Source organism: Onychostruthus taczanowskii, unplaced genomic scaffold, assembly GCF_017590055.1.
Source record: "Onychostruthus taczanowskii isolate IOZ18803 unplaced genomic scaffold, ASM1759005v1 scaffold28, whole genome shotgun sequence".
In the NCBI taxonomy this organism is placed as follows: domain Eukaryota; kingdom Metazoa; phylum Chordata; class Aves; order Passeriformes; family Passeridae; genus Onychostruthus; species Onychostruthus taczanowskii.
In genome coordinates this window covers 6,095,825-6,114,747 of record NW_024500128.1, presented here as the reverse complement: position 1 = coordinate 6,114,747, position 18,923 = coordinate 6,095,825, and the positions used below count along the sequence as shown (strand labels likewise).

General features: G+C 38.5%; 1 protein-coding gene across 2 annotated transcripts in view; it reads right to left on the bottom strand.

The window, feature by feature from the left end:
* Positions 1 to 319: 319 nt before the first annotated feature.
* SACM1L (SAC1 like phosphatidylinositide phosphatase) overlaps positions 320 to 18,923 on the bottom strand; it is a 29,484-nt gene continuing 10,880 nt past the window's right edge. The window contains exons 4-20 of one of the 2 annotated variants that reach the window (XM_041407850.1): positions 17,825 to 17,952; positions 16,695 to 16,844; positions 15,340 to 15,399; positions 13,754 to 13,787; positions 11,045 to 11,146; positions 10,223 to 10,308; positions 9,931 to 10,017; positions 9,436 to 9,504; positions 9,270 to 9,349; positions 7,700 to 7,798; positions 5,026 to 5,164; positions 4,728 to 4,797; positions 4,564 to 4,636; positions 4,018 to 4,111; positions 3,841 to 3,933; positions 3,115 to 3,172; positions 320 to 2,442 (exon numbers count right to left, since the gene is read on the bottom strand). In XM_041407850.1, coding sequence (XP_041263784.1) covers positions 2,306 to 2,442; positions 3,115 to 3,172; positions 3,841 to 3,933; positions 4,018 to 4,111; positions 4,564 to 4,636; positions 4,728 to 4,797; positions 5,026 to 5,164; positions 7,700 to 7,798; positions 9,270 to 9,349; positions 9,436 to 9,504; positions 9,931 to 10,017; positions 10,223 to 10,308; positions 11,045 to 11,146; positions 13,754 to 13,787; positions 15,340 to 15,399; positions 16,695 to 16,844; positions 17,825 to 17,952 — 1,559 coding nt within the window. In that variant the 3' untranslated portion in view covers positions 320 to 2,305. The remainder of the gene's footprint in view (positions 2,443 to 3,114; positions 3,173 to 3,840; positions 3,934 to 4,017; positions 4,112 to 4,563; positions 4,637 to 4,727; positions 4,798 to 5,025; positions 5,165 to 7,699; positions 7,799 to 9,269; positions 9,350 to 9,435; positions 9,505 to 9,930; positions 10,018 to 10,222; positions 10,309 to 11,044; positions 11,147 to 13,753; positions 13,788 to 15,339; positions 15,400 to 16,694; positions 16,845 to 17,824; positions 17,953 to 18,923) is intronic. The other variant, XM_041407851.1, reaches the window with a different exon arrangement.

The window sequence follows — 18,923 nt, the reverse complement described above, 5'->3', positions numbered from 1 at the left end:
CTACTGGTGTGGTCAGTAAGAGGCTGAAGTGCCCTTGTGAGGAAAGAGGCAAAGAGCCATCAGCCCTGAGCAGAGGTGACACTGGGGATGCAGCACTCCAGCCACAGGTGCTCCCGACAGAGCCAGCCGTGGCCGAGAGGAGCGAACACCTCGCAGTGCGGACGGACAGCGGGCACTGCCTCAGGTCAGCCCTGAGGAACGATCCCCACCTGCAACGAGCACACACAGAACTGAAGCAGCCTTCAGGCGTGAAACGGCTCCTAAGGAACTATTTGGGAACAGTCTGCTCCGAAGCACAAAATGCACCGCAGACAGCACATCTAGAAAAGCCGAACATTTTATTGTCATTTAAGAGTAGTACACCATTTGTAATTTTAGAAATACAGACTCTTTGCAAAGCACTGAAACAGAGGTGCCTTCCGACTTCTAAAACCTACATTATTCTACGTCTTACAAACCTTTTATATTAGCAATTCAAGTTTGGTCTTTGCTGCAACAAGTTCTTCACCAAAGATGCAGCAACTTAGTTCTAGACTGCAAGACAACTGAGCCAAGTTTCAAACTCCACCTGCCAGTGAGCCACCAGAACCACTGCTTTCAAATTTTGAGTCTATGATGTTCTTGTACTTTGTGCCCATGAGGGAGTTCATCTTTGAAAATTTTAAGTTAGGAGGATTTTCCAGTTAGCCACCAACTGGTATTTTTCCATTACAGCATCTAGAAGCAAACAGATACCTTGCAAGTACTAGTGCTCATGAACAGGTCATGTTTACACAAAACCCAGAGAGGCCTCCAGAAACATTCAAGGTTAAAATGAACAGTTGCAAAAGAAAAAAAAAAAAAACAAACCAAAAAACAAAAGAAGAAGAATCTGTACATATTTTCAGTCATAACACAAGGGAACACTGGAGTATCAGTGTTTTGTGTTCTAGCTTCAACAGTGACACCTGTGCTAGCCCTAGTAGTATTCTACATGTTTGTCCCTTCCCCCCCACTTAAATTTTATACTCGCAATCTGAATATACAGCTGTACTTACAGGAAATATTAAACAATGCACAGCGCCTCAAGCAAGTTCCATGTCTGGTTTTGAACAAACCATATAAAATAAGTGACAAAATAGTTTAAAATTGGTCCTTATTTTTATACAGCTTGGAAGCACTAAATTTAAAGACACACATTAACCAGCACAAATTACTCTGCAGGGTTTTTTTTCTCTTTTTTTTTTTCTTAAAAGAGTGTGTTACAGTATCATGCATGAAAAGCAAGCTGCTGCTCCCAAGTAGAAATACGGAGTTTAGACTTACTGCTTTCTTCTCAGGCTGTTACTCCCTCTTTCATAAATTATTTCAACATAACCAAGGATCGAAGCAAAGCAGCGGACTAGCAAAACAATATGAAGATCATCTTTTATGTTGTGACCCATTCTTAAAGTAATGAAGTGCTTTGGAACTTTAGCATAAGGAAGGTTGAATAAACACTGCAAAGGACTTTTACATTCTTTGATTTTGTTTACATCTTCAGAAAGAAAATTCTACTTTTTAACTCGCTAACTACTGGATTTTCATATGGAGACTGTAGTATTGAAACAGTGCAAGACATTTGCAACTTCAGGAACATCCAATTACACTGCCCTTTCACCCAAACAATGATTAGCAGAATATTGCATCAGTTCCAGAAACAAGACAGGACAAAAACCTCATTTTAAAATAGCATTAGGATTCAAAAATCTTTCATATCTAGTGAAAAGAATCCACACACGAAGATGCACGAAGGACTCCTTAACACAGACTTTATCACAACGAACGTAATCCAGCTGTAAGTCTGGACCAAGACACTTTATTGGTAAGAAGCCATATTTGTTCAGAGATCCCTGTCAGATGTTCCATTAATAATGCTTCAACATTTGGGTACTTTGAGACACGAATAGCATCAAAGCTCTCTCCTGTCAAGGCCAAAAAACCAGCTGGAACAAGCCAGGTTGAGGATGAGCTTAAGCAGTTCACTTAAGTTCCAAAACATTCCAGACACCAAAAAGCTGGCTTTTGTCTTTGCATTACCCCAGTAAGGGTGGAGCCCTGTCCACTAATGCAATATTCCAAAGACCATTGCAACTAAGACTGTCAAATCAGGTCTCAGTTGAAAGCTACCACCACCACAGGACACTGTTTCCTTACCCCTGACCCCCCCCACTGCCAAGGAAGAATGTTCATAAGAGCATTTTTTGGTGTGGAAAGCAGGTCAGTAGAGACTCCAAGTGTGGCTTGAAGAATCCTCAGTACCAAGCCGCTTTCCACACACACAAATTCAGTCCATCTTCTCCTTCTGGACCAGCTTGGGTGCATCTACGAAATCCTTGCCGTTGTAAAGGATGATAGCAAAAGTTCCAAAGCTGGCACTTCCCCAGAAAAGCACATAGGCCAGTGTCTCAGTCCATGTATCACCTGAGAAGAGTCAGATAAACCTTTTAGCTCATTATCTCCAATTAGCAGACAGTTTTACTTTAGGACAAATGTAAATATTTCAAGCTCTCCCTCAGAGATTTGTTGTCAAATGAAATCAGAAGTCTTTCACAGATCTTTTTATGTTTCCTTTCCTTGGAATATTTGTATTTGCTACACAGTTCTTGGAATGCATTGAACAGAGATCTATAGAAGTCAGTCAAGAACTCTACTGGCAACAATGTTAGAAAATTCAAGGCAAAAGCAGAAGGCAAAAACCTTCACAACTCCCAGCACAGATTTAGATTAAAGGGAAATCCATCAGAACCAGGCTTATGCCTGTATCTGACAGCTCTGAATTGTCTTTCTGCCCAAAATTAGACAGGTACTCCTCTGGGGCTTCATCCAGCCTACAATAAAGCTACAGGTCTACCAAGGTGCATCTAAATTTGGAAATAATTAACTCCCTTAATTGACTTCTACATGAGTTTTACTATTGTTTTTGATAGCATCTCAGTTTTTTCCACACTAATGATACAGTGCTAAGCCTCAATCTCCAGAGCCATGGTCAAGCACCTTTTAGAATGGCTGAGAAGCAATTCTACACTGAACAGTTACTGGTAACCATTTGCATGAAGTTCACAAATTATAAAATTAAACTCAATAGTGACTTACCAGCCATTAGCAAACAAATAATGCACATGGAGAAAGCAACCACCATAATAATAGGCAACTGAGGAAAGAGAAACAGAATAATCACTTGATACAGCAGTACATATGTTCCTTAATTTCCTTTAAGATGGATTGTACTGTAAAGTGATTTACTTGCTTTCTTCTCAATTCACCTGCATTCAGGTACAGAAAGTCTGGGTAGTTCCAAAATCTAGAAGACTGTATTCAATAATTATGTTTAGAATTGAAATACACTTCCTGTGCATTAAATGAGAGGTTGAGGTTTATGCTTTGTTTAAATACCAAATAGATATACCAGTTAAACCCATTATGTTCCCAAATCCCATTTCAAAATAGAAAGGGAAGGGTGAAAAAAGTGAAAAGAGTGGGGGTTTTGTGTTACAATCTATGCTTCTGCATGAAGTGTGAGAAAAGAAGATTCTTCTGCAGAAGGAAACAGTTATTGATGGTGACTAGTAGAATTTTTCCCCTTCCACCTGGTGAAGCACATTTGAAAAAAAGCAAGTAGCAGTTTTTCCAATACCTCAAGGACACTCCATTTTCTGTCAAGGGAACAGTCTGGGTTTAATCCTATAAGCAGGTATCACAGAATCATTACCAGATTACAGGGATGCTTCATGACTAACAGACAAGTCCTACTCAGGCATAATGAAGCCAGGGACTGAATTGTTGTGTTTCTCTTATTACAAATAAAGTCTCCATACTCACAGCTAAGAACTTCCAGTCTTTCTTGACATGTAAAGGACTAGCAGGTTCTACTTCATCCACTGAGTAATTTCCAAGAAAAAGATCAATTGCATCCTGGAAGAGAAAGGGAGGGCAAGAGTTAGAATGCACAACAATGTTTATCAAATACTCTTCCCCATGGTTAAAAGCTTTACTTACTTGTCTAAATCCATCAGAAAAGTTGTTTTTGTAGTAACGTATTAATGAGTTCCAGCCATCCATTATTAAGCCCCACTGAGTTCTCTTCCCAGTTCTGCCAAAAAAAAATTGTGGAAAATATTTAAAATAACTGTATGAATTCAGGACTGTAATTTCAGATTTACATTCTGTCATTATCTGGATGTGTACTACATTAAATGAACAGCTGCACAGGAATATATTTATCTAGTGCTGCTTCTGCACTATTACCACACATACTTGTAACAAAATTGTCAAATAAAATGACACTTCTTTCCATCAGACAATATAAAAGTGCATCATCATGGCACACTGCCTTGGTTTTCATTTCCAGATAGGCTTTACTTTCATATAAACACAGCAAGGAATCTGGAGATTTTAGTCTGACTTTTTACCAACTGAACCGTTGCAAAAAACTCATTTATAGCCTAAGCCCCAGGTTAATAACCTTCTCAGATATGAGGACTTGAAGAAAATCCCAAACATGCCCACAAACCCAGAAGGCCCTCACAGGAAAGGCTGACTTGCCTTGTGTAATCGGTCTTTAAGGCACCAGTTCCAGCATATTGTTTGGCACAAGCATTAGCATTATCAGCCCATGCTGTGAATAGGAAAACAATTAAGAAATATTAAGGAAGTTATATACTCCCTACAGAGAAAAAGTCATTGTTTGAACTCTATAAACAGCCTACCATTTTTGTAGATTTTCTCAAAGTCTGCCTGCTCTTCAATTCTCTGTCCCACATGCAGAACACCAAGTCTCTGGAATAAAAAGCACACTGAGGCTTGCTAGGAGTTTGATAGAAAAAACAGGATTTGCTTTCAAAAAGAACTACATTCATCAAACTTGAGTCTAGTCAGTGCAGCTCAGGTAAGTAGTACAGTAACCCCACTATGCAAGCTCTTACTGGAGCATCCAAGTTACATTTCCATTCCAAATGGAAAGCCTCTCTCCTCTTCCAGCTTGTCAAAGAAGAGTAAAACATTTACCTGAAGCTGGGCCTGGAGAGACCTGCGTGCCAACAAGCTCTGGATGACGTTAGTCCGATCCAGGCAGTCCATGCAGTTACTGCGGAACGTTCCTTCCTGCTGAGTCACAGTTTTACCCTCCGAGTCAACTAGAAAGTAACTAACACACAATACACACATTAAGAGATAGCAGTCCACATAAACCACATGTTTTCACAAGTAAATATCCTAGCAACCCAACCACGATTGTCCTGAGCATTTGATGAGTGCTCAGCCACATCTTCAAACTTTGATGCCTCCCTGCATTCTTGCCATGCTGAAAAACAGCACCAATGGATGAACATTTAGCAATCTCAGGGCAGTATTCATTCCTACCATTCAGAAAGTCAATCAGCAATATTGAGTTATATGCTACTGGGAACAGCAACTTCTGGTGCAAAATCAAGGACTTGTGGGGTTTTTCTTCCAGTTATTTTAGTGTCCCAGCTCCATAGATATGAAAACCATTAGCAGAGCCTAACAGCATCACTAACCAGATTTGTTGATAAGTGGTCACCAGTTCAACCCAGTCACCAATGCATAAAAAGTCATCTAAGTTGTCAGGCACATTTCTTTCAGGAAGGTACTCAGATTTTAAGGATGCTTGCAAAACACAGAAGAATCTGCTAGTGTCACATGCCATTCTCTCCATCATATGAACATAGGGGGGAATCAGATATTCCCCTTGCATATGCTAATTATCACCTCAATCTTTTAAATCCACTAAACCAAGTGTTTCCAGTAGTTGATAACAAACAGCTCATTTTAAATACTGAATTGCAGACATGGATTCCAACAAAACAAATATTCCAATCTACTTATCAGTTGGATGTGTGAATGGGACAGAACTATGCCTGTCCTGCCACAACATGAAACTTCCAGTTGTCTACAGTTTTACAGATTATAATCCATAGATTAAATTACTCCAATATGTAATTATGAACTATGGACCAACATATAATCCACTGTTACTGTAGAATACTTTTATCAAGAGCCTCAGCATTTTTAGCAGGAGCCTTAGAAACACATGAATTTACTTTGATTAACCTTGTGTTTTCTTTTTAAGAGTAATTTTCATCATTCTTGAGCTAGTTTTGTTAAACCATATTTTACATTGTTGAAGACTACAGCGACAATAATACCTGCGAGATCCTCCTTTTCCCCCCAAGTTTTGGCTACAACCGATATCAGGACAAGATAGTTTGTTAGTATCCTAATTGAATAGAAATGTCTATTCTTAAATCCTGCATCTCCTATAGCTGCTCCAAAAAATTTAAAAAGTAACAAAGAACACCTCCACAAACCCAGCTCGCCTTTCTGACAGATCTTCCACAACTGGATTTAGCCTGCAGAAAATAAGAGTTGTTTACCTCCCTAGGGGTTGCAAAACTGTTTTCTGTGAAGATTAGAACTCAGACTTTTCTGTTCCTATTTAAGCAACAGTTGTTGCAGATGAAATAAAACAAGTTAAGTTAGAGCCAGCCTTATCTTGAAAACGAGTCATCAATTTTGTATCTTGTTTTAGAGATTGCTTTTTTTTTTTTTCATTTCAAGGAAATCTGGTTATTTTCTATGCCTCCAGTGGCAGATGACAGTAAACAAGTTAAGGGATTCAATATTAATTCTAAGAATAAAGGATCCTTGCTTTATAGGAAAAAACTACTATCTTATTTCTCCTTATTTGAGGTGCTCAAAGTCAATTTATTCATTAGGTCTTTATGAGTTTTTAAGGCTTTTTTGTGATGGACAGAGAATATTAACTATAATCTGATTAATTTATATCATTTATGTAGCCCATGACTCCAGGCAAGAGACTTTATTAACAAGACTCTTGTTCTAGTCCACACCTTACCTAATTTTATTTTGTCAGGATAGCCTATACCACTGCTAGTTTTGTAATGTTTTAGCTGATCTACTTTGTGCTTTAGTCACAAGGCTTCAGGAACAGGAAGGAAGCAATCAGAAAAGCAGAACAAAGAAAATTATTTTCCTAGCAATCTACAGGTCTACAAGTAGCTATGACCAAAAACACACTTGTGGGACTAAAGATTTAAATTGATTTGGACATTCTGTGTATTTTGATATGACTATAGAAAATGGGAATTTGTTTCCCTGCGGGTTAGGTATATTTGCAAGGGCTAACAACCAATGCCAGTGCAAGGTTTGGAACCACAACAATGTGTGTTACAGAAAACACTTGTACAAATGCTTGTGGAAGGAACACCAAGTGTTTTACACTGCGAGGCAGAACAGTTTGCTGTCAACGCAACCTGGAATCACTATGGATGAAAAAACATATAATCTAAGGAGGCTGACTTTTAAATGGCTCCAGTTGTATGCACATTCATTTCTTTGTCTAACCTTTCAGCCAGCCTTACAAAGGCAGCTCTTGTCACAACTCAGGGTTGCTGCAATTCTCAGACTCACTTTATGGAGAGGTAACATGGGCTCTACATCCCACCTCCCACCAGGCCTCTAACCTTGCACACGGTGTCAGCAAGACACCGGAGATACGGACACACTAATGCACACAAATGCATCTTCACAGAAGACTGCAGAAGGTCTGTATTACTGTGCCTTAAGGCAAGACAATAGGAACTATGAGGAAGTGGTCTCATTTTAACAGCACAGAGGTGAAAGAACTGCAGAGCCTTACCTGAACTCATCTTGCTGCTCTGCCAGTTGATCCATCAAAATCTGAAGCCGATCCCACCTCATCCGACTGCACTCTTTATGGAAGTCAAACGCCACGTATCTGTTCAGAGAGAGAAGCGGTTTTTCAGATTATGTATGTACTGCAGTGAAGGTTACAGAAAACCCTACAGCAAAAGGCTGATCTATAAAACAGGCAGTGACAGAGGATTTGTTTTTCTTTAGAGATGACTTTCAGCACAACTGCATATTTTGTCAGCGCTCTGTAATCTCCTGATGCTGCAGCCTTAGTGTGAATGGTGACACCATTTAGAATTTTTTACAAAATGCCATTAGTCTGCAGAAGCACACATTGTGTTCCAAGTTCTATGTATGTACCATTCTATGTTCTGGCTAGTATTTTTCCTTCAGAAAGTACAGAAGGGATACAAATCTTATTTAATGTCTTAATTAATTTTTCCTCCCCACCAGGATTCTTTTGTTCTCTGTTCACTTTGAACTAGACACAGGTGTTGAAATCCAACATTTTTTGCTGGCATAATTCCCTCAATAACTCCAGAAACCTGAGACAGGTTCTGTTTAAGCAGCAAACCTAACTGTCATAAGAAGATTAAGCAGCTACTGACTTGGAACAAAATTTTAACAGCTGATTTCTGGCAAGAAGTACTCTAAATGAGTGGTACTTGATTAATTAAACATTTGTATGTATATGCTTGCTGTGAATTACAGGGCATTACATTCCTCCCTCAAGCATTCATAACCCAAAAGTTATTTGACAAGATTTCAGGACGGTGCATGAAGACAGATGAACACTGAAACAAGTAACTGAAGTCTCGAGTTTGACTCTGGCAGGTAAACACCATCAAAAACAATTAATCAAGACAGTGGGTTTCAACAGCAGTAGTAAAATAGGGCTGCCAAACACCACTTTTGAACCTATACAGAACATCACCAAAATGCATCTTTACATAATTTCACATCTTGGTTTCCACCAGATGACTTTATAGCAAATATGCACAGAATAAAAAAAAGCACAGCACAGTAATCTCAAGGATAAGGAAGAAGGTCAAATATCTGTGTGAGCTGGTACAAGCCTTCCCTCCAGAAATTAACAAAAGCAAGCACAGACAGGATGTAAAATTGTGTACTGCACTCCCTATTCCCACAAAGAGATGGAATGTCTCAAAATCCAAGTGGATTCTCCACTCTTGGCCCATTGTTACACTGAGGTCCAGGCATTTAAATTGCTTGTTCCCCTTACTGTTCCATCCTGTTCTGCTCACACTCAGCACTCCCTCACTAAGTTAGGAATGTAGCCAAGCCCTTTTGCCAGAAGCTAGCTCTACAGGGCATCATCATCTTTTTCCTAAAATGCAGAAGAGCTCAATTGCATATGATGACTCCAATACTGGCATTACCATCACCTCTTTGTGTCCTCTCTTAGAAAGTCATAAACATAAAATGCAAACAAATCACAGAGTTGGTAAAGGCCCCTGAAGAGCTGACCACTCTGTGAGTCTCAGAGGGAATGCTTAACTTGTAGCACAAAATGTATCACTTCATGTCACATGTACCTGACCATTCCATTTGCCATGCTGTTCACCATTTTTGAAAAGGTTTGCTCAAGAGGCTTCTCTGAGCCTTTTTGGTTAACCTGGGAAAAGGAAAAATAGACAGAATTACTCAGAAACCTGCCTAAAAGAACAATAACTTTTTCAGGAAGAACAAGTGAAAGCATACCAAGTTGACAATCATTTGCTTTCCATAGCTAATTATCTGTGAGTCAAAATGTCTTTGGAAGCCATCCATCTAGAAGAGAAAGGAAATGTGTTGACAGATGTACACTACTATTAAGATCTGTGCTTTACAAGGAACCGCCATTATAATATTTTTGATGATTCTTATAACTGTTTGATGTTCTCTATTGTGCCAAAACATTCCCACTTTCCTCCTCCCAGTCCATTCAGTTCCCCTCATTAAACATGCTACAGATAAGGAGTGTTGTACAGCTACCAAAACTGCTGCAAACTGGTAGAAAAACTACCCCCACTGATATCTGCATTTTTTCAACCCTTTAATTCATTATAAGAAGAACAAGGTTTCCTGCTATTACTTTAAAAAAATAATGCTCAACCCAGTATTGCTGATTTTTATTCTGATTACAGCTTGCAACCCTATCACACAAACATGAGCCCAGTAACACGTTAAAACCCCAAGACACAAACACTCACATACATGGTTTACTGACTTGCTGATCTGTGGCTTTGGTTTATACTTGAGGTTTGGTCTTTGAGACCAAAAAAAAGGAATAGATCCACGGGTCTGCAAAAGAATGGTAATGGTTTTAAACAGCAGAATTTACAAAACCTACTTGACACTTAAAAATAAATGCAGATAGGTTTTATTTGTTAAACTAATTCAGTCTGTTTGTTTAGTTTTATTTGCATCTTACACACAATCTGTATTTCAAAGCATTGACAGAGCTATCTATCTATCTATGTATCCATGCTCCTTACAGTGACTTCACCTGAACAAACGATGCTTTGCTCCCCTTGTAATGCACAATTTGTTCTGTCTCAACAAAGTTAGCAGCGTGCCCTTCTGAATCAATACCTGTGAAGGAAAAAGACCATGTTAGCCAGCTCAGCCTACCTGCAAAACAGTGACAGCACATCAGCAAAAGGCATCCTTCCCCTCCCTTTTAAGCACTCACAGGAAGCACAGAGCTGCCTGACAACATAAAATTAAACACAACCTTGGTAAAAGTTTAACATGGTCTGCACCAAATTTAACTTCTTCAAGTTAACACATTTTGATATTTCTAGCATTAGAGATTATAATTTAATATGAAATAAAATACCAGCGCTCTGACACCAAAACATTCACAATTCTGTAACAATGGTACTGCAGAAATGGACAAATTTCTTCAAAAGCACCTATGTTGGGACTAAGACCAGAGAAAGTAATTTCAATTAATTTCCCTGTTTGCTTTTTAACTTGAAACAATTAGAGAACACCACTCAGGGCTCCCCTGCCAGCACCAGTGATGCTCTTAGCTGGATTTACTAGATTTGGATAGACCAAAAGGGCTATTACACACTTGCATTTAGCACCAAGAAAAACAGCCATCTATTAAAAATCACTATACAACTTTTGCAGTTATGTCTTAAAGACATGAAAAAGAGTAATTTTTAATAAATACAAAAAATTGCTTCAGTTCCTAATATTTTCTTTGGAGGAAGAAGACCAAGACAAACTAAACAATGTTTTTTCATGTACTCTTAAAGGTAACTCACATGTGCAGATAGAACACACATTATTTTTTTAATAAATCAGTTTTTTCTTTTACCTCTTACATAGTAGCGTACACCAGCCCTGAAACAGCTTCTTCTGGAAACAAGCAGCCAGTCAAAACACTTGCCATTAATAGAACAAGAGTGCATAGTGATAACTGATGAACAACACTCAGGAAAATACCCAATGTTTCATTAGGATATTTTTACACACCAACAGGTAGGAAACTTCAAGGAACAAGAGACTACATTCAAGTAAATCTGTAAATATTTGTCACTGCAACAACAGTTGAACACTTAACTGGAGAGACAGTAACAATATTAGGATCAATATGCATATTGCAAAACAACACTCTATGGTGATGTCACTGACGAACAAACATTAAAACTGCTGTAATTTCGAGAAAATGTGGTTCTAAAGAAGTTTGTTCTAGATCTTATGGTCCTAATTCAAAATTAGGAATCCATCTCATCCATAATTTTATTCAACTACTTTAACAATTTCTTGCCTCAGTTGCTTTTAAAAATTAACAACTATTTCAAAAATACATATTGAAATGTTTTTCTAGGTTTTTAGAAGAGTAAATATCTTGGGGTATACATTTTGCACCCATAAGTGCAACATACATCACATCTACAAATACCAGAACTAGCAGTAAAAGAGACTGGCTTTCAAATCCATGAAGAAAAAGAGAATGAACATGCACCAGGATTCCAGTGTGAGCTTCTCACACCAGAATGGTTTCCTGTAGCCTGGGCTACATACCCAAAGTGCCAAATGCACCTGGGGCTACCCAACAAACAGAGGAAATGACAACTAGTTTCAGCTTTACTCTTGTTTTATGCTACTTATAGTGGCACTTGTTTGGGACTGCAGTAAGCCATCAAGTCTAATAGAGACCAGCACTCATGAAAAAATTTTGCAGGTAGATCCACCAGCTTGCATGCCTTGCCCCTAAAAACTGAAACCTATCACTTTAAAGCAAGCAAAAGATCGAAATGGTCAATGTTTAAATTAGTGCAGTCTTCTCTTTGAGGAATCTAGATGCTTTGATTCAAGTGACATTTAGGCTCTGTATCTATGATTCAAATGGAACATAAAGCAGCCATGACACACATGAGCACCTCAGCTCTGTTAAAGAATACACTGGCTTCATACATGAGTCATCTTGATTTCTGTTTGTATTTATGCCAATACTGTTTGCAAACAACCCCCAAAAATATAATACAAATTGTCCCCATCTAGAATGTTCTCTCAATAAATTAAGGCTGAAAAATACCCACTCCTCTGTTTCCCTGGAAAATTACTGCCAGGTCTTCCACCCTTTAATTCAACATTTGTACAGCCAACATTATTCTGCAAGAAAGGTTACCTCTAACCTTAGCTGCTTAGCAATTGTCAGCCTATTTTCTGTTGGCAATCTGTGCTCACTTAAAATGACAACTTGCTATTAGCAACTTCTACATATACAGATAAGGACAAGACAGAATTTACTGTTCTTTAGAAGGGTTTTGGTTTGGAGCAGCAAGGGAAATACTAAATGTAGTTTGGGCTTCAGGTGATCAAAATCTCAACTATCCAAGTCCACTATTTCTCATCACTGCAAGACTAGAAGCCCAGTAGTTGAAAAAATAGGTTTATTTGGGGGGGGAGGAGAGAGGGAAAAAACCACCTTTGATATTATTGAAATATCTACTAGGGGCACTGTAACAACTCTGCTGAGGGGTCTTCCTAGCATTTTTACCACTAGAAATCCCGTTTCTTCCAATTCCTGAGTTCCCTAAGGTTTTGATGTAATTCTGATTTAAACAAACATTACTTATGCTAATTTGTTATACAGTGACAAAACAGGATCAAGGAAGGTGTTAATTACAGTCTGTCAGTTGTTAATTGCAATTTACCCAGAACCAGCAGGATAAGGATTAGGGTGTTCCAATGGCTCCCTTTTGCTATCTTTCCTTTGTGTCTCTGCCTACTCCCACAACATTTTCCATTAAATGAAGTCACAAGAAAGGCCTGGAGATCTGCCAGCTGCTGACAGTCCTATCAGATCAACCGATTCCATCTGGAAGCTATTCCCTGCACACACCTGAGGGGCCTTTGCAATGACTGAACAAAGCAGAACATGGCACGAGTTGCTCTGTCCAGTCTTGCAGTCTTTTTCATCCTGTCAGTCCAGGAGCAACTACCTGGGACTTACTGTTTATCACACATTGCCTCCAGAAAGTGTTCAGCTTCCTTGCAGCATCGATCCCTTCTCAAAAATAAACTCATGACTCCTTTGCTAAAAAGGCTGTTTCCCAAAGTGTTGGTGCAGGAAAAGCAGCCACCCAGGAAAAGCATCCCAGGAGCCTTCAGCAGAACTTATTCTTTTATTCATCGACATCCATAAACACTCCTTCAAGTCCAAACTGTTCTCCCTTATTTTGTAGCTAAAGTAAATGCATTCTTATAGCAAGATAAAGTACTAAAGCTGATGGGAGAGCATTTGCCATATTAATCTTAACCTTCCCACTGAAAAACAGTTATGCAAACCATGACTGTGAAATTAAATACATTAAGCCTTCAAAGCAGAATATTCAAGGGAGTTAACACATGATGGGATTACCAAACAATATGTAACATCCATATATGAGCAAACTATAACTTATTTTTGACAATGTGCTCTATGTCATAATTGCCAGTGTAACAACAGAGCAGCCTCACAGCAGCCATTTTGCTACTACCCACATCAAGCACACAGTTTTACAGCACAAAAGGATACATCCATGCATCACTGGTGTAGCAAACCTATGGATCTGAAACACACAAATACACGTGAAAAATATTAAACACTAGTGGTCAAAAAAGTCAAAAAAGTGAGTGACTATGCTTTGCCTAAGGATTTTGTGGTAGTTTCATATACTTTATATAGTTTACTTTTTGTTTAGGGTGAAACATTCCTTTCAGAGGAAAAAAGTTCAGGGAAAACAGCAGCATATGCAATCCTTATCAGCAGGAAGAAAAAAGTAACAGTCTACAAAAAGCAAGCTGCTTTGTCCTCCCTAAACACAGCATTTACTCTCCTACAAACATAACAGATAAAAAGCAATAGCTACTGAAAATCTTTTGACATGGTGTGTTAGCTTTACCTCCACAGAAGGACATTTGCAGAGACAGTAGTTAGAGAAGCCTTCAGTAGGATGTATTTTTATGGGATTAATGCTCAAAATGCTTGTTCCAGGGTTTTTCCTATCTTGAATAACTTTTTTCTATTCCTGAATAATCTTAATCTTTCAAGAAAACTTTAAAGTTCAATACTAGAAGTCAGAAATTCCACACTTAACATTACCTAAAATTGTTCCTGAATCAAACCACCTGTAATCAATGTGAGGGGAAGCGTGGCCTAAAAATATCACTTATCTCCCTTTTCAGCTTCTGTGTTTTGCCCCCTAGGTCTGTTTTCACTAGCTAGCCACACTTGGCTTTCCTTCACTGTTCCCACCACAGCTTCTCTCTCATTTCCCAAGCTTTATTTGCATAGCACTATGCAAACTTTACACCCAGTAATATGCCCCTGGAATATGCACAACAGCCCTTCTCTAATTCCTATCTTCACATTCCAGAAGCACTGCACAATCCAGCCTTTTGGAACAGCGCTGTCTAATGTAACAGCACATCTCCACAGGTTACCGAGGCAGAAATAGAACCGTGCGTCACTTGCTTTGATAAATGCAAAGCACTGATGGAGAGAGGAGGCTGCTGTAGTGCAGGCAATCCAAGGAGTTTAACAGACAGAGGATGTCTCTGGCAGGAAGGAGCTTAGACAGTCTGGCCATTAAGGTGCCACAGCTGTGGCCATGGTCATGCACTTGTATTTGCTGGACTAAGCGAATTCAAAGGTTACACTGTGCTACTCTTCATTTGAAATAAACTGGAAGAATCTAAACTGTCAGTCTTACTCTTAATTACCAGCTTTATGATCTGTTCACTAGCAAAATGGAATTTAAACTGCACTCATAGAGAATGATGTGAGACAGTCTTAGGAAAAAAGCGATGAACTGGACCTTGCCTATATTCAAAGATAAATAAGTAGCTAAACTTCAAAATGCTTGAGAAGCATACACTGTGCAGTGTACTTCTCCTTTGGTTTATATGAGCAGCTATCTTCACAGCACAGTATCTTCAAATATTGACACTTCCAAAAGATTAGCTGTCTAGAAGTACTACTGAGGACATTGACAAAGTTGGAAGTTTGAAAGCAGAAGACTCACTGTGCTAAACTAGATGATTACTAGCCATGTTATACTAGATTCTGGCTGTCTGAAAGAGACAGAATCACAAAAAGCTGTTGGATACTTAAGTGTTTACCTCTGGTTGAGCAATAAATTCTCTCAGAAGGTGTCCATTCCATACAAACCGTGGATCTGCCTGCAGCAAGAAAAAAAGGCAACATGCTTCTAGAGACTGTCAGTTCTGTTTAATTCAACATAAAGGCAGTATCATAGCATCCATGCATCAAGTAAGTTTATGTGATCGGGTACAAATGGAAATGAAGTTCCCTTCTTTCATCAGTAGCCTTCATATCCTCAACTAGAAATCTAAATAAAGATTGGAGAGGGCTATTCTTTTAACTGCTCTTAAGGGCTTTGCATGACACTTCTAAACTGTTAACAACCGAGCTGCAGAACATAATGCCTTGGTGCCCCTATGCTGGGGCTGTTTCTTTCTACCAGTACTGTTATAAAAAACAACAAACACAAATACCAAACAAAAACACCCACACTCCAAACACAGACCAGACTTCTCTTGCAGAAGCAAACTGGAGATGTTCAAAACTGCCACCATCCTTTTGATAAGCCACTATACTACAGCCATGGGCATATGAAATTATACTGCAATAAATTTAACCATCCGAGATCCGAATTTACTTGTAACTAATGTTTTTTACTGTACTTTGCCTTTCCCAACAGCCTTATGAAGTGGCACAATTTTAAGGCAAACTGATCCTTTTGTGTCCTTGTTCTATCTGGCAAGAGCACTGACCGAGCAGCATTTGATGATGCAAACAATCCCCAAATGTAAACAGTTTTTCCAATATTAAAAAATTAAACCAAAACAAAAAAACATCAATACAGACACAAGAGAACTTCAAGTTCAAATTGTATTTAGCTGTTGTCTTTAAGACAAAAGCAGCATACTAAATTAATGCTTCACACAAAGAATTGCAATACTCTAGAAAGAATACAACATCCCAAGACTGACAGCCATAAAACCTGCAGATCTATTCCAAGTTATCCTGGAAAAGAATATGAACACAAGTACAACTTATTCCATTTTGGATTCCTTCCCCCCACTCCACATCAAAAGAATTACTCGCTTTCTCTCAATTTTACTGCTTAGCTCCTTTTCTGCTTAGCACTTCCTCTTGTAATTAGAAGTGTTCAATATTAGAGGCAAAATTTAACTTATTTTGGATTTTTCAAAATCCATTTAAAGTACACTTTAGGAAGTACTTCCAACTGCTGATGTGGATGTGTGACATGAGATCAGAACAGATCCCTAGAACATCGCGCTGCTCACAAGCTACGAGACTTGCGTGGCCCAGTGTGTTCAGACACAACCCCCAACAGCTTGGATAAAACACCAGCATCATTTAAACACCATCTGCATCAAACTGACTGGCAGTTTGCAAGACACAGACACGAAGCAAACTCAATCCTTACCCTCTCTAGAAGGCTCATCTCCTGGAACTCTGGACTTGTGTTGGCCAACCGCTGCAGGGTGTGTGTTAGGTCATAGGTTGTTGAGAAGTAAAACCCATCCACGCTCAAGACATGGTTAAGCATTGATAAAAATACTTTATTGTCCTGCAACTGTTGAGATGAGGAAAGAACAGAAGAGCTGTCATATACTGCTATTAAAATATTTTACTCTTGTAAGATACCACTACTTTTTGAAGTGATGAGATGAATTTTGCTAGTGCTCTAGCAATACATGACATCATCCAGAGATTACCACACAAGAAGGAAAGCATGAGACTGCAATTCTGATACCAGTTCACTGGTAACTTGCAGCTAGCACATTGCAACCAAATTCTGCAACAACAGTGGAGAGCAGAGAACAGTATTCCTGTGAGACAAATAGCTACTGATAGTAAATGAATTCTAACAACTTCCAAGCAAAAGGGAAGCTGTTAGTTTCCCTGAAAACCATTCCGTTAAAAAAAAATCCCAAAAAACAAGATGGTGAGACAAAAGAAAAGTTACAATCCATGTTCTGGTTCAACCTCATTCCTTTCCTGAAAAAAGCATTCCCTTCCAGCTCCACTGGTTAGATACCCTGACTTGCTCTTTTTCAATCCACTACACATCTGTTTTAAAAAAAATCTTTCACCTATCCCTCTCTCAAAAAAGTAGAACTCAATTCTCCCCTGCTGAGTAACTGTGTAATTGAACAATTCCATAAAGAAAGCAAGACACATAAGGTGACAGCTATGCAGTTTATTTTAGGGGCTGTCAGAAGAGTAAACCTCTGAGAAAGACTTAACAGCATTAGGAAGGGTGTACCGTCTTAATAGAAGGAAAAAAGCACATCCATAAACTGCAGATAATATTCTAAGTTGCACCATGTGAGTTTATCACCCTGAATTTTATATATGTTTTATCACATTGATTTTATATACATCTAAACACAAATATTACAGCCATTCTAGTAATGTGAACAAATCAGAAAAGAGGTATTGTTCGAAGAGCTTCTTAAAAAAAAATTCATACCTTCTTCAAATTAGGTGCTGTGGCAATGAGCATTAGCATACAATAACATTCCTCCACACACCCCTAATCAATGTACCTACCTGAATATCAGTTAAGTGCAGCATGGTCTTTTTATAGGAGAGGATGTCAAAGTCTGTTGCTTTCCAGATTGCATGACTGAAAATCTCACCTACTTTTTTCTTTTTTGTTATTACAATAAGATATGTGCCTGTAAATCAGAAAGAATAAAGTTAAAAAAAAAACCAAAAAAAAGCACTTATTAAGAAAAGCAGCCTATACCCATATCAGAAAACTGAAACCAACAGGACTTTGTGTTCTTAAGTGTAGCAAAACACACAGGGCTGGAGCAAAAGCAAAATGTACTTTCTAAGCTACCCACTTCTCTATGCTCAGAGATCTTGAGCTGCTCACTAAGTTTAAGGAACTTTAAGAAAAAGTGGACAACATATAGCGTCACCTACTCTTAATTCTGATCAGTGACAGTCTGAAAATCCTCAGGTTTGCAAACTCAGAAAGAGGCCAATGCTCTTGAATGTGGTTTGAAAAGCACAGAGTAAGTCTAAAATACATGAAAGGAAGTATGCTTCAAAAACCAAAAAGACTATTCAACTTATCATGAAAAAATATTCCTCCTAACAGATTCAAATTAGTACAAAGATTTGGGGTTTTTACCTATTTAAGACAGCAAGCGTGCGGTTTCCCCTGTTGCATGCGTAACAAAGCAAAAAACCCACCTCACAATCATGGACAGTTCACTCAGAGCAATTAATTTACACTTGCTGGTGAACACAACACAACCATATTTCTAAGCATAGCATATTTCAGTGTCATCTTGTTTTTGAAGAAAAAGTTTACTCTTTATACTGCAATAGGCAAAGAATATTTCTATTTGTTAAAGATACTGCATTGCTAGACACAGGGCCAGTTTTACAGTTAACAGCAGTGAACTGCCTAATAGCACTTAGCTAAACACTTAATTTAACTGATAATAGCTTTACTTTGACAGCTGTATGCTAACACTCAGTGCAAAGCTCTGGGGGACAGAATGAAAAAAAACTCAAGCTTTTAAGAGACTTAACATATTCTATATTTTATTTAATATTCAGGCAGATGAATAGTAGTCATTACCAAGCCTCTAAGTGGTGACAATTCCCCTTTGGGGCAGTTCAGTTTTAAAAT